Source organism: Pygoscelis adeliae, unplaced genomic scaffold (genome assembly GCF_000699105.1).
Source record: "Pygoscelis adeliae isolate BGI_AS28 unplaced genomic scaffold, ASM69910v1 Scaffold386, whole genome shotgun sequence".
NCBI classification, from domain to species: Eukaryota; Metazoa; Chordata; class Aves; order Sphenisciformes; family Spheniscidae; genus Pygoscelis; species Pygoscelis adeliae.
In genome coordinates this window covers 455379-470371 of record NW_008824940.1, presented here as the reverse complement: position 1 = coordinate 470371, position 14993 = coordinate 455379, and the positions used below count along the sequence as shown (strand labels likewise).

General features: G+C 44.3%; 1 protein-coding gene across 1 annotated transcript in view; it reads left to right on the top strand.

The window, feature by feature from the left end:
• ASB9 (ankyrin repeat and SOCS box containing 9) overlaps positions 1-14125 on the top strand; it is a 15848-nt gene extending 1723 nt beyond the window's left edge. Inside the window, exons 2-7 of the mRNA XM_009325462.1 lie at positions 5845-5924; positions 7087-7194; positions 8115-8265; positions 8827-8961; positions 10352-10543; positions 13990-14125. Of these exons, the coding sequence (XP_009323737.1) occupies positions 5845-5924; positions 7087-7194; positions 8115-8265; positions 8827-8961; positions 10352-10543; positions 13990-14114 (791 nt within the window). The 3' untranslated portion in view covers positions 14115-14125. The remainder of the gene's footprint in view (positions 1-5844; positions 5925-7086; positions 7195-8114; positions 8266-8826; positions 8962-10351; positions 10544-13989) is intronic.
• The last annotated feature ends 868 nt before the right edge of the window (positions 14126-14993 follow it).

Here is a 14993-nt window from a genome sequence, read left to right as displayed (position 1 = left end):
TGGCTCTGGCTGCATAAATCACAAACTTTAGGGGAAAGCCTTAGAATATGAAAAATACCATTTGTAATACTGTTACGTATAATGCCATAAGCATACGTATATGCAAATGTGTATGCAAGAGCATACCTCCGCTGAAAGGATTTCAAAACCCCTTGTGAGCTGCACCATGCGTGACCACCACAGAAGGAAACCAGCCTGGGGACAGGCCCAGAGTATGCAACACCCTCCACATGGTCAGAGGCTGGAAAAAGGTACTTTCAGCCATCTCCACAAAAACGAGTGCTCTTCTAGAAAGGTCCTGTGAATGCTCTGTTGTCCACAGGGAGCAGTCAGGGCTTGCGTGTTTGTGTGGTTATTGCTATAAATCTTCCTCTGTACACACCCTGCCAGCGTTCACATGCCCAAGTGATGGCAGTGCAATCGAATATGACCAGAGGTTTAATGTAACCTCTAGGCTGGCTGGGATTTTCAGCGGTGAAAGGGGAGCTAGATGGTCCAATGCCACTGAAAGCCAGTGGGTTTTTGGATGTCTAGATGCTGAAGGTCCTGAGGCCTGACTCAGCTTGCCTGTGGACTAAGGTGTGGGTAAATTTCAAATTTGGATAAACGGTCTCGTTCTTCTGTGAGAGAGCAATTGTACATATTTCTGGCAATCAGAAATCCTTGTTGCTGTGGTGGTACATGTAGTGAACACAACTGAGCCACCTGTGTACACTGACCTTGCTCCTTCATGGGCAGCTCTGGTGGGCAAAGTGTTTTGAGGACTATTTCAGGATTTTAAAAGTCCATGGCCAGTTAGCACTGGCATTTGCTTAGGCTTTAATCAAAGGCCTGTGTATGGTATAGCTACTGATCATTTATATTATTGACGGCGTGCCTCCTGTGCTGTGCAGAAGGAGGGAGTGAGACCCCAGCGTCCACTGCAGCCTCCCTCCTCCTCCGAGCGAGAAACAGGAGCTCCAGCCTGGAGCAGGCAGAAAAGGGAAACTTTGTGGCTTGCCAGAGGGTGATGCCCTGGGTGCAGGAACTGGGGAAATTTGCCTTCCCCTGCAGGGAGGCTGCCTCCCTGGCGTTGCTTCAGGGTAGAGGTGTTTGCTGCAGACGGAGCTGGGGCAGGAGAGATGGCAGCTTGGGGCCGCACGGTTCACGGTGGCAGATTTGGAAGTACGTCATGGCAATTAGTCATCAGACAGGCCTTTAAACCCCCTCTTCCCAATGTATCCAAAGCTAGTGTGAAGCTACTGTAGCCCTCCACTTCCATTTAGAATAAAAGCCTTGGCTCCTCTCCATACAGAATTCCCAGCTGGATTATGACGTGTTGGCACATACCTCTATTTATTTTCTGCTCACATTTTGACACTTATGTGGTCAGTCTTTTAATTCATTGTTAAGACTTGGCAAAATTGCAAGCTAATGGCCAGTCCATAGATGACTATGGTCTGGTCTGGCTCTTTTTTAGAGTCTCAGTAGAAACCTGTGTTTTCTCAAGCAAGCACTGAATGGATAAATTCTGCACATGGATGTGATGGCATGACCGTGCACCTCCCTTTTTGTCACTAGAGTGCTCATATGTCAATATAACGAGTTGGTAGTTTGCACAAAACCCCACCTGTATTTGTGTGGCCAAAAATATCAAGCTGCAGCTCACAAAACTTGTTCCTCAATCTAGATTTTTAGAATTACTATAAACATGCTTCCCTTGCAACTCATGCAGATTGGGCAATGACACTGGTTTTCAAAAACTTTCAAAAGATTTTTACAGAGCCTGGATACACAACCAATGGTAACACAGGCAGGATCAGCAAGAACAACAGCATGGTCAGATAAGCATCATTTGACACACATCACTTTTAAAGCAAAGCTATCTTAATCAATTAATAATACTGTGCTTTAATAATTGTAGCATACTTTGGCTATCCTTATGATACCAGAACCATAGATTCTGGAAATGGCTGTCCATTTGCTAAAGGTAAAGGGTGTTTGTGAACCTACTGGAACTACATGTTTGTTGTGGGACATGGCCTATGGAACATAGAAGGAGGCAGGCAGAGCTCAAATGATGCCAGTAGCAACGAATACAATTTTCTTTAAAAACCGATTGACGTACATTACCCAGATTTCCCAAATTCATTCCTCTGTTCATTTCATGCACTTGGTACTGCCCATAAAGCTGTATTAGGGTTACGTCTCTTCCATCCTTTGGCCTTCTAATTTTGAGGCTTCTTCCAAATATGAAACATGTCTGACTTGACTTGATGAATCTTTCTGTGCCTGTGAAGTTTGAGTTGCTTCTCAGTTTCTCAGTTTTTTTTTCCTTTGACTTTCATAGTGAAAGTAATACAAGACTGGAAAAGATCACCTGACTCATGGAGTCTTGTCTTTTGAACTATTTCTATACTGCTAAATAAGAGAGATTGGGACCATTTCTGTCTTTGAGACCAAATGGTGCAGACTAACTGGCCTTTGCATCTTCACCTGCTCAAAGCTCAATGCTGAATTATCCTCCTGGCTTTCTTTACTTGCCAGTGCAGATTTACCTACCAGGTCTGCACAGTCTCTGACAGTGTCTCATAGTCACGGGAATAGATGGCAGGTTTCAAAGTGTCCACCAAACATCTAGTCTGTAGGCCATGGTCAATAGATCTCCAAACACCTTCCCAGTTCCCTGGCAACAAACTTATGATCTGAAGGAAAAGACCCAAACCCACAGCTATAACAAATACATGCCAAGAGCAGGAGAAGGCATCAAGCTTTCTCCCCAGGGAGAGTGCAGGAAAGAGACTGTGCCCCGTGCTCAGAGGAGGCACAGCCCCAGGGCTGATGGTCCTTCCCAGCCTGCTCTCCAAGGCATCTCTCCTTCAGAATTCAAAGATGATGGCAGCCATTTTAACTGCACCCATGAGCAGGATATACTGACCAGGTAACAGAAGCTCCAGCCACCAGATCTGCGTTCTGTCTTTAGTTGTGGTCAGTCTCCAGTGGACACAAAATAAACCTCTTTTCTGGCCTCAAGGGGTGCCCAGTGATAGCTCAGGTTGAGTAAATATAAACCTAGCATAAACCAATGAATGATCTAGTATTTCATACAAGCCCTCCTCCTTTCCCTTCCTCTAACTAGGTGGCAGTCATAACCAGAGGCAGGTAAATGAGGAGAAATGGTGAAAATCATGAATCAGCTGCTTGTCCAATCATGCCTGATGAGACCCCTGTTCCTAAGGGCCTTATTTTGCCCACAGCTCACCCCCTTCAGCCTTCAAATCCACCTTGAGCTTATTTCCAGGATGTCACTGGGATTTCCCTGTGAGCTAGGAGCATGCTGGAGCACTGTTAGGGAAGGATTCTCACAAGAGAAGGTGAAGTCTTGATTATTCTGCTAGATGTTTTTAATTCATTCAAATAAGAACTATCACAGGGATCAGATGTGTTCCCTCTTGTGATGTGCATGTGACTACTACCAATTTGACTAGCTGCTTGTTACAGAGACACATTTTTTGTGTCCAAGAAAGGAAACACTAAAATTTACCCTAGTTTAGTCCATCAATGAGCCATTGTTCAGAGACAGTAAGATATGATATGTACATATTTGCAAAAGTGTGCTATACAGATAAGCATTGTGATGGACATCGAGTGGCTCAAAAATGGTATATTGTAGTAGCAGAAATATCCTTTTGCCTATATGAACAACTCTAGAAAAATGTATTACATGCTCATGAAAGAGTCTTGCAAGAATAACTAAATCAATAGCAGGTCTTTTGTGGCCACTATGCCTGCAAAAAATCATTCCCCTACCTAACATAGCTATGCAGGCAAAGATCTTCTGTGTGTGATAGACACAACACATTTCCGATACCACCATCCTCGGGTCACGATTTACTTAGTGCAGAATTTTTCAATCACAAAACCATTGTAAGTCTCGTTATACTAGACCTTATCTTGTTTAAATTTGATGTCCTTTACTGAGCACACTTGAAAGTGAGAGAGCAATAGCCCAACAGGCTGCATGATGACTGACACAGTTGGTTATCACCCTGTCCCAGCACATTGTGGCATAGCCAGAAGGAGCAGGACATCAGCCATGAGGGGTTCAGCTCTCGCATGCATGTTCATACCTGAGACAAGGCAGGATCTGCGGATCTCGCATAAGCACTGACATCATCAGCTAATCTGTAAAAGTTATTTTAAAGGATTACGGTAGCTTATTAGGTTTGTTGCTGAAGGTGGACTTCTCACTGTTAAGCATCCTATTCCACGCATATAATCTAGTCTAGTCCCTGAAAACTTCAGCAACTCGTCCAAGTTGGTCATTGGGGTTTTCTCTGTAGTTAGTGGAAGGAGAGTGGGACATCTCCAGAGAACAGCAAAATGTGTCTCCAAAAGAAGCTGTGTGAAATGCCCTCTGGAAATGCTTCTCTTCCTTCCCAGGGGGAACCTGGGCCATTAACGTAGACCAGACACTGAGTTTTGAGGCAATGAATACTGAAGGAGGTAAATGTCTCCCAGAGGGATTATTGCTGTCAGCTGGCCCTGAGCCATAAAATCTGTAATACTGAAGATCCCCTTCTATTAATATTTGTATGGTCCTCAGCACTAAGCTAGTATGTTTCACTATATTAAAATAAAAAACAAATACAGCAACTAGAGAAGTGAAACATAAAAGGCATTAGCAGTATTTCCTCAGACCTTTATGTTACTCAGCGTAATTGAGGAATGATATGCATGTCTTGTAAAATGCATCAAATAATGCTTGTGTCTGGCAAAAAGGTCTTTCAGAAAAGCACTCTACATGACTTGACAGGTTTGGTACCAAGTTTAACCCTAAGGATTCCCTCCCATACCTCCTTCATCCAGCCGGAGCTATGCTGACTCATTTCCAGTAATTATTTTTGGCATATGGTATTTTCTGGACATCAAGCTTTATGTACCAAGATTACTTGGGAACACTAGTTAAAATTCAGTTTCTGACACAGACCTTTTGTGCCTCCTCAGTTATCTGGCAAGGTGACCTGAAGTCAATCTTTCGCATAAGGCCTTGTAAGAGCAAATATGAATCTGTTTGTTTTATACGGGCACTTAAAGTATCAGTGTATTCATCACGGTAGTAGGAACAGTTTCTTTATGACCTACTTCACCCCTCACAGGCTGGGCCTGTGTCCTCACTTCCGTGCAGCTTGTGTCCCATCCCGTCCCCTCGGCTGTCCCTACAAGCTGAGGCAGACCCTTCCTTCGAGCTTCCCTCCGTACGTGCTATATGTCACTTCGTGGTTTTTACAACGCAGAAATTAACAATGTTAGTAATAGCAATACAGCTAGTACTTAAAATGCACCACTGCACAGGCTAACACCAAACACTGAAAATTGAGGAGCAAAATCAACAGGTAACACAATTTATCTCCTTGTACTTTGGTACATTCTCTCATTAAGTACTGTTGACTCTGGCCCAGCTCTGAGCACGGGTAAATGACTGAGCTGCTGTACCCTCTTCAAAACATAGTCCTTCTGAGATAATCGGTAAAGTGTAACGAGCTTGTGAAAACAAAGCCACTGGAAATAATTCAAAGTGAGGGACAAGCTCAGTCAGAGCAAGGTAATATTCTGCAAATCCCTCTCTCATCTTCTGAAGGGGAGTGCAGTCAGCACCAACGCGGGATGAGTTAAAAACACACCCAGGTTGAAGCTGTCCTCTTGTCTCACTCCCTACCAGCAGCTGCTCCAAGGAAAGCTTGGCCACTCAAGTAACAGATTAGAGGAAAAAAGGTTTGCTGGGGTCACGCAGTTGAAGTAAACTACACTGATGAAACAGTCCACGGAGCTGTTAGCCTTTTTCCTGTCTTTCTCTTTATACAGACTTTGTTTCAGACTGGTCTCCTTTACATGATGCCTCTATCCATGGGCGCCTGCTTACTCTGAAGAAACTCATCAAACAGGTACCCCTCTGCTGGGTTGATATGATCTCTGCTGGGTTTGTTCAGTTGTTGAATGTAGTCTGTGCTTTACTGTGAAACCTCAGGGTGAGAAAATCATGTTGACCAGAATGCAGTGAAATCTGCATGTAACAGACCTTTTCTTTTTCTATAAGCGGTTCCTTGCCTAGTGCAAGCTCTGTGCACTGAGCTGATGATGTATCAAAATATCCTGGGTCATACTTTAATTCTGGTGCAGGTAATGGGACCCTGGTCACTGGGATCTCCAGGCAGCTGCGGGATTCCTTCTGCAGCTCCTGCACCTGCGAGCAGCGTTTGGTGCCCTGGGTGGAGGGCAGCTCCGGACCCAGACAAGGGTCTGGTTGAGGCTTCAGTTCAGCCACCCAGACATCTGTTTCTGAAGTGCCTGAGGGTATCTGGGGCCCCTGCTCCCACTGCAGAAGGGCACAGCTAGGGAGAAGCGATTTCTGAACTTCACTGCTCCGTTTCCTTGAAATTCTTGGATTTAGACTGTGGAGGAGTTGATGAAAAGGGAATGGTTGTTGGAAAGTTGGAGACACTTCCAGCTTAACCTTCTGGAGCACCAAGATTGCTAGAAACAAAAGAACCTATAGAATCAAACCAATGGTTTCTAATGCAGGGGCTGGCTTTCCTTCAGGGCATGACACACTCTGACCAAAGACCAGAAAACACCTCAAAAGCATTTCAGGATTCGATCCAGTCAAACAACCGCAGGCTCAGCAGGCAGGAGGTCAGAATGCTTGAGCGGTGATGTAAAAAGGCGGCAGTCACAACCCTGCCAAGAACTCTAGTAGCGACTTTTAATCATTTCTTTTATTTCAGAGTTTGTTATTTGTAGTGTAGTAGAAATAAAATTATGCTGAGTTCCTAAAAGGATGTCTGTATTGTCCCATTGGACAGCCCACTGCCTATGGGTTTCTGCGCCAATTAGCAGCGTGTGGAAGGCATGACCTGTGGTACGCTGTGCCAGTATCCACTCCAGCCTCTTTCTCTGCTTACGTGTTGAGATGAGCAACTCCAGGCAGTTGAGGAAGGTGCGATTACATAAAGCTTTTAAAGGTCATTATAGAAAGAGTTGGGGTTTTTTTGTTTGTATGGGGGTTTTGGTAGTTGGTTGTAATGATATTTTATATTAATTCATCAGGGGAGTGATGTGAATCTTGTTACAGCAGACCAGGTGTCTCCTCTCCATGAAGCCTGCCTAGGGGGTCATGCTGCTTGTGCCAGTGTCCTATTAAAACATGGTGCTCAGGTGAGTGCATGATGGACAGACCATTGTATCCAGTGTTACTATGTTGTCTTATCACTTTTTAATGCTAGGTGATGTACTATTTCATGACAGTGTATCACTGTGATTTACACTCTGTACTTAGCTCAGCTTAAAGAACATCTGTTATAAAATGTACTTCTTGATAAAGCAATCCAAAAAGCACAGATATAAACAACATTTACTATTGTTCTTTAGATGAAGGTGCGATGTTCTCATCATTTACTGAAAGAATAAGGGGAAGTTCCTCTTGCAAAGGGTTTATAATCCTGCAACAATTAAGGGTGCATTTTATTTTCTGCACACACTAATCCCATTGGTGTCAATATACAGTCTTAAGGAGAGGTGTAGGACTGTTAGGATCAACTGACGATAAAATGGGAAGAAAATGGAAACAGCATGCAAGTACGATGGCGAAATGGGAGTGTCTCTTGGCCTCTGCTTTTTGAGCTAATTTCTAAATTATAGTGGATGAGAAAATTAACTCATTATCCATATATTACCTTTCAGTTTAGAATTTTTTTAAAAAGGGGGTCTGCAGAATTTCAGCTAAAAATGGATCATTTCAGAACAGGGCAATGGGCAGGTACGTTTCAGCTGAGATAACTGAGAAATGGGCACACATTTAACTCAGAGACTTGGTAACTCCCGAGACACCCCGGAGCAGCACTGGTTAGATATTAATTTGCAGGAGGAGAGACTTGGGGAAAATTTTTAAACAGATTTTTTAAATGATCTTTTTAATAAAACCTTGTAATCCTCAGAAGCAGTAGGCAGTTTTTGCAAGGAATTAAAAAAAAAAGTATTGAGAACCCTATTTTCTGTTGAGAAACTGGACAATTTTAATCTATTTTGAAATACTGAGAAGATGAGCAAAAAGCCTGATGGTGGTTTTTTCCCCCCAGGTGAATGTAGTTACTGTCGACTGGCACACTCCGTTGTTCAGTGCTTGTGTCAGTGGCAGTGTGGCTTGCTTGAATTTATTGCTGCAACACGGAGCCAGCCTACACCCGCCCTGTGACTTGGCATCCCCCATCCATGAAGCTGCTAAGAGAGGTAACCCCATGGGCATCAGCACCCCTTTCCGTGTTACTAGCAATGTGTTGAAGTGGAAAAGAGAGATAAAGAAGATCATTTTCTGGATTTGGGTCATGTGAAATACCTTCTTAGTTGGTCTCATCACGAGTGGTGCAGTGCAGTTCCTCCCACACCTGGTGCTCACCGAGGGCAGCTCGGCTGGGCTCTCGGGGCCTCTGAGTTCATGTGGTGACACCTGGAAGGGGTTGCATTGTCCAAGTCAGTTGCCTACAATGTGGACCTCTGAGGGAGTCATCTGGCTATCTTCAAAAGCAGTGGAGAGAAACCTGGTATGATTCGTCTCATCTTCGGTAGACATCTGAAATGAGTCAGATAAAATGCGAGGGCTTTAGCCTGTTTTGCTAACAGTGGCTTGCAGCTCCTGTTTTCCAGGTTGGAAACACTGTAGTGGATGAAAGTATTAGACTACGATCACTTGACAAAACATTGAATCTTTGCCAAATTACACCGCTGCAATAGAGAATTTGCTGAAAAAATGCCTGATCTCTGTGAGTTGACTCTTCCTTTATCCCTTTTAAGGTCATGTGCAATGTGTCGAATTCCTTGCATCCCATGGGGTAAATATAGATCACAACATCAAGCATCTGGGTACTCCACTTTATGTAGCTTGTGAGAACCAGCAAGTGAACTGTGCCAAGAAGCTGCTTGAGTCAGGTAAAAAGAAAAATAAAGGATGGTGTGCTTTCGTTTCCTGCAACATCTATCTTTGGATTCTCTTTGCATCAAAGTTTTAGAGGACCTCCTGCTCTGGAACCTGGAGGTGTTTTGCTCTTAATGGCAGCCCCGGGCTAAATGGGGTAGCAGGGTAACCAGGGTCTTCTTGACCCAGGAACTCAGCTTTACAGCTCCCAACAAAATGATGGGTGATCCTGGATTTCACATGACCAGCGATGCCTGGAACAAACACCATCCCTTCCAGTGTTTGTGTGTGTGATGCTGCAGTTATTTGAAGTGGGCAGGAAAAAATTTCCTGTTTTTCTTTTCCTTCCTCTTTACCCAAAACAATTGACTCAGTCATTTTTACATAGTAATTCTGCAAACGTTTTAATTCCCACTGAGTTCATAAAAAAGTTTGAAAAGTTTCCAACACAGGAAAACGTTCAGCACTATATACTTTGTATGAAGCAAATCTAGGTATAAGTCTAAGCACTTGATTAATTACACAAGACCATTTCTTGTTATCTACAGTCGTGCATCTCTTCTAACCAAAGGGGCCATATAACCTAAAGTAGCCATGTAGCTAGTACAAAAACAATGGACCAACAAAGCTGCTTTGGAAAAAACAAGCAAACATCATGTAGATCACCTTATGCACTATGTAGCACAGTGATCTTTTTTTTGGAAGAAGTCAAATACAAATTAATCTAAATAGTAAATGTTTGGTTATTATTTTCTGTTTTCTGACATTTGTTTTCTGCTGCCTTCTATATATGAGAATGTGTATTATAAAAATATTATAAATATTTTTGAATTAGTTCTGCAGCTCACCTTTCTTAGGGGGTTTTAGGAGCCATTAGCCCAGGATAATGGATGGGGGAACACTCATCGGGGTGCTTGCTTATATCCTCCTCTACCAAGGGCCTCTAGAACTTTTCCATCCTCACATTTTTTCCCCAACAGATACTTTGGCATTTGGAAATCCCACTGGCTTAAGCCTCCGCTACAGAGCAAGTTGAAACCCTGTTTCCTGTATTTTAAGGGAATGGGGCATTGGGATGAGGAGCAAAGGGGGGGCTGTAGGTGGAACTACATCTTTGTCCTGCTTCAAGATATCCATGGGCTGGGCTGTGGATGAAGGACTTCCTCATGCATCATCCCTCTGGGATCATTTTCTTAGTCACAACCCCACTCCTCCTCAACTAGTGTGAGTTGTGCATGTGCAAATTGTAGTACCAAGCCCCTGCGTAAGGAAATCCACTTCTGGGTAGGTGCTAATAATTTACAGATTATTCCGAGAAATAGCAGCTAGTGCAGGAAATGGAAATAGGCTACGGTATAGTTGTTATTCTTTGTCATTATTCTTTTGTCATCTCTTGGTGTTCAGGAGCAAATGTGAACAGCGGCAAGGGCCCGGACTCCCCTCTGCACGCAGCTGCTAGGAATTGCAGTGCAGAGCTGGTGACGTTGCTGATTGATTTTGGAGCGGACATTTGGGTGAAGAACTCCGAAAACAAGAGGCCGATGGAGCTGGTTCCACCCAGCAGCCCTGTGGGCCAACTCTTCCTGCAGAAAGAAGGTGCCCCTTAGTGCTTGTTTTACTCGTTCACTCGGGATTCATTAGGGAAAAAACACACAAACTGCTGCAAAAAGCTATGCTATTCCATGCTACAAGCGCTACAAAACAGGGTGACTAAGCTTACCTCCATTCACTGACATATGGACACTATGTTTTCTAGTGTCAGAATACAGTGGCGCATTAATAGGGATCATGGTAACAACAATAACCCATCTTCCAACCTCCAGGCTGTGAATCTACTGCATGGGGGAACAATCATGTGGAGCTTGCAGTATAACGCAAAATAGAGTTTAGGGTAAAAAAACAAGGAAAAGACTCCTTAGAAATTGATGGTGGCTTTTTCTGATTACCTAAAGCACTGAAGTCAGCAGGAGCCTTTCAGTTTTTTTGTTTCTGAGACGGGAGTAGACCCAGGAGTGTTATCTCGAGCGTGCTGCCAAACGCAGGCAGAAAATCACCTCTGATGGGAGTTGAGGCTAGCTGGTGAGAGCTAGGACTGGGATCTTTGGTTATACAATATGCTGATGGTCAGGTACACGCCAGATACTGGTCTCAGCATAAATGCAAAATTGCAACCAGAAAATTTTTCATGTATGTGATACTGAAAAAAAAAAAGGTATATTGAAACACTGATCTTCTAGTTCTTTGTCCTTTACTTTTATTGTTTGGCCAAGATCTTATGTAGGTACAAAAGTATCTTTAAAATGAAAGACTCTATATTAGTTTTTTTGTGGGGATTAAGGAAAATTGCACAAGAATGATACAATGAATATAAATATGTATATACATTTATAAAATAGGCTTTTTTTAAAGGCCAACATTATGTGCTGAATAATCCAGCAGTATCAAACTGTAGGCTTAACCCTTAGGAAGTACTTATTTTGTACCTGTAATTACAGGATCTGTATTTACAGATCCATTTTATTCTATTGGTTATGAATATTTTAATGAATTATGGAGAGAAATCTTACTTACCAATCTTCAGGAAAATTAGAATAAGGTCTTTTGTGTCTAATCATTGGTGTACTTGCATTCTTCTTTAGATGTTCTCATTCGGTCAGAAAACTATGCACATTACTAAATAGTTTTCATTATTTAAAACAAGTTGCTGATGGTGTGGTCCATGACTTTATTATTCCAGTTACATGTCGATGTGATTGTTGTCATGAACAGATTTGCACCAAGGTAAAACTGGAATAATAAAGTGATGAATCAGGCCCTACTTGAAATAGTAACATGAAAATAATAGCGTGAAAACAACTGTGCCGTGCATGTTATGTATGAGCAACGGATATTTGGTTTCCCAGCCTAATCTATGGTGCACAAAGCGGTGATCTTTTCTAGCTCCAATCCCTGCTGCGTTACACTCCTGACTCCCGTGGCACTGTGTGTGTCCTGTTTATTTAAGATAGAAAACCATTTCAGGCACACCCTGTGGAGCCGGCCCAAGAAGTGCGGCTCGGGCTGAGCCTACAGCTTGGGCAGTAAAGAACTTCTCTAAGTCAAATTCAGCAATCGAAATCAGAAATGATAAATGCCTGACGGGCATTTTGCTGCTGAATAGGTTTTTTTCTGATGTTCTCCAGCATGCCCTCCTCTGAGTAGGGTCATGCCTGATGGGCAGCTGATGTCTAAGTTCTTTGGCCGGCTGTACGGTTGCAACCTGGGAGAGTGGTGCAAACATTACCCCTCTGGTTTCATGGGGAGGTTTGGCAATGTGCTGTGGGGATCAGTGTCACACCCCCAGCCCCTCAGCACCGTCACGGCTGAGCTGCTGCTCTCCTGTCCCGCTCCCACACATGACTCCTTTCCCCCCATGCCGCAGATGCTGGCGGGCAGCAGCCCTGTGCCCACGGACAGGGTAGGCTGGAGGGAGTGTGTTTTTCCACCAGAGATGAGTTGGTGAGTGTACCAACCCGGAGTCGCCCTAGGACTAGCCCAGAGCAGGTGTAGTACATGTGGTGGTCTCCCTTCCCAGGACTTCACCATGCTACCGGACCACCGCCCACCCTGCTTGCATTGCAGGGAGAGTCCTACGTGTGGGTAGGAGAATTAGCTAATGATCCAAAAATGCACTTTTTTTTTGAAGAGGATGCTTGCAGTTGCTAAGTATTTTTCAGTGTAGTGACACTGCTTGTGTTGTGATAAGTCTTTAGTTTTTGAGTTTTCTTTTTTTTAACAGAAGCTTTTTTAAATTAGATGTTTACAGGCAGGGCATTCATCTGTGGGATCAGAGTGGCCAAACACACGTGCAGTGTGATACTGCAATAGCCAGTCGCACTTGCCCCATCTCAGCTTGCCTTGTTGTCTTGTACCCAAGCACAGGGTAAACCATCCGCTGACTCCTAGCAGGGGGGTGCAGCCCTTTGCACAGCCCTTCAAATAGTGCAGCAGTTTTCAGCTGTGCAGAGCTGCTGGAAACATGGTGGCCTGCGTGAGGGAAGACCCAAAAGCTGACTAAAGCTGCCACCTCACTGCATTTTTGCTGCAGACCCCGTTCCTTCCCGCTGCGCTTCACTCCTCCACCAGCACCAACGTTTCAGCTCTCTGGTGACCGTTAACTTATCCACCCAGCAGGCAGGCACGGCGGGTGGCACCTACACTGTCCCCTCCCAGCTCACTTACCTCCTTCTCCCTTTCTACAGTGCCTCTTCTTATCTCCTCGCCACTCCCAGCACCCAACCCCCCAGTCCACACTTGCTGCTGCCCCTGCTTTGCTCTTCTTATCTGCCCTCCACAGCCCCCCCGTGACCCACCGCGTGTGTCACCCCTGCGTGCTGCACACTGGGGCGCAAAGGACATGTTGGGGGGCTGAACATTGAAAGGTGCCGCAGTTAAAAGCATCACACAGGATCTACCTCTTTGTGAAAAGGATAAGCCCCCCAAGTAAGGGTATAACGCCATTATGCTTAAATAAAGAAAAAAGCACCACAGATTCTTCAGCAGGGCTTGTATTAATCAGCATGGGACTGGTTAATCTGGAAGGTTCAAATAAAGGATTATATAGTATTTCTTTTGCTGTGTGTTTGTCACTGTTATGAAATACGTCTCAAGAAAGCAGTGGGCTGCAAACTTGGATCTCACTGGGGGAGTCAGGGGGGGAAAGGACTTTGAAGGAAGCATCGATCATCTCTTCTTCTCAGACAACACAATCCATTTCACATTCGTGCAGCTTAAAAGGGACAGACTGACACTGCTAATGTTAATTGCGGCTGTATAATGACAGAGAGTGACTAGGCTTGAATTGAATCGCAGGCAGCCTGATGTCCTTTGATGGGTACAGGTCCGGATTTTCACTGCTGAGCATCCGGGGGAGGCTGCACACCCACTGCGTGAGGTGGGTTGCAGGAGTTGGGGGGAGTGGTAATGCACAGTTGCCGTTTCAGCTTTACAATTTTGGGGCGATAAAGCCACATGTGTAACCTCTTCTCTGGCTCTTTCTCCAGGGCCGCTGTCCTTGATGCAGTTGTGCCGCCTGTGCATCAGGAGGTGCTTTGGACACAAGCAGCATCAAAAAATAACTGGACTTCTGCTCCCAGATGAGCTGAAACGTTTCCTTCTCCACGTTTAAGCCTTTCATGTTCAAAATGGTGCCTTTAATAACACAGCAAGGTTCGTTGAGGAAAGACTCTTCTCATCAGTAGTGTTACCAATGCCTGCAATGTTAATTTATGATAGCTGATGGTCCCTAGTAAAGCCCTGGGTCCAAGAAGCACAGGACTGGCCAACTCGCTCAGTCCTCACCACTACCACCCCTGGCAAATCCGTCATTTGGACAGGAACAATTCTGCATGGTTGCATGGTGAAGTTTGAAAATGTGACTCAGGAACCCCCTAGAAAGTGTAGAAAAGGAGCATAGGGTTTTAAAATAGATCTCTTGATTCTTTGTATCCTGGCACAGTTTCAGAGGGCTTGTGCTTGACAGCCCCTTATAAAGAAAATGCATATCCCAGCTCAGCACTAACAGCATTTCACGTATATATTAAGGATACTAAGGATAGCTACACTTTCTCTGTAAGCAGCGCTCATGTGCCTGTCATCTGTGAGGGCTGTACCCACACCACTGTGTGGATAAGGAAAGGGAATCCAACTGAAACTAGCTGCAAACCAAGAGAGGTCCTCTGGCAGAAGTTATTTATTTTCTAATTATATCGCACTGCGGGTAGATGAGCACCAACTAACAATCATCTGCATTTAGGCCAGCATTTGAAACACGTGTTTCTGCCATGACGTCAGGTAGGTCACTGTTGATGTCAGCTCCCTACAGTGCAATAATATTGGGGGGTAAAGTTTTTAACCATCCATTAAAATCACTTGTTCCTGATGCTTTGAGACAGTCTCTTCTCCCAAGTAACTAGTGATAGGACAAGAGGAAATGGCCTCAAGTTGAGCCAGGGGAAGTTTAGGTTGGCTATTAGGAAAAATTTCTTCACCGAAAGGGTTGTCAAGC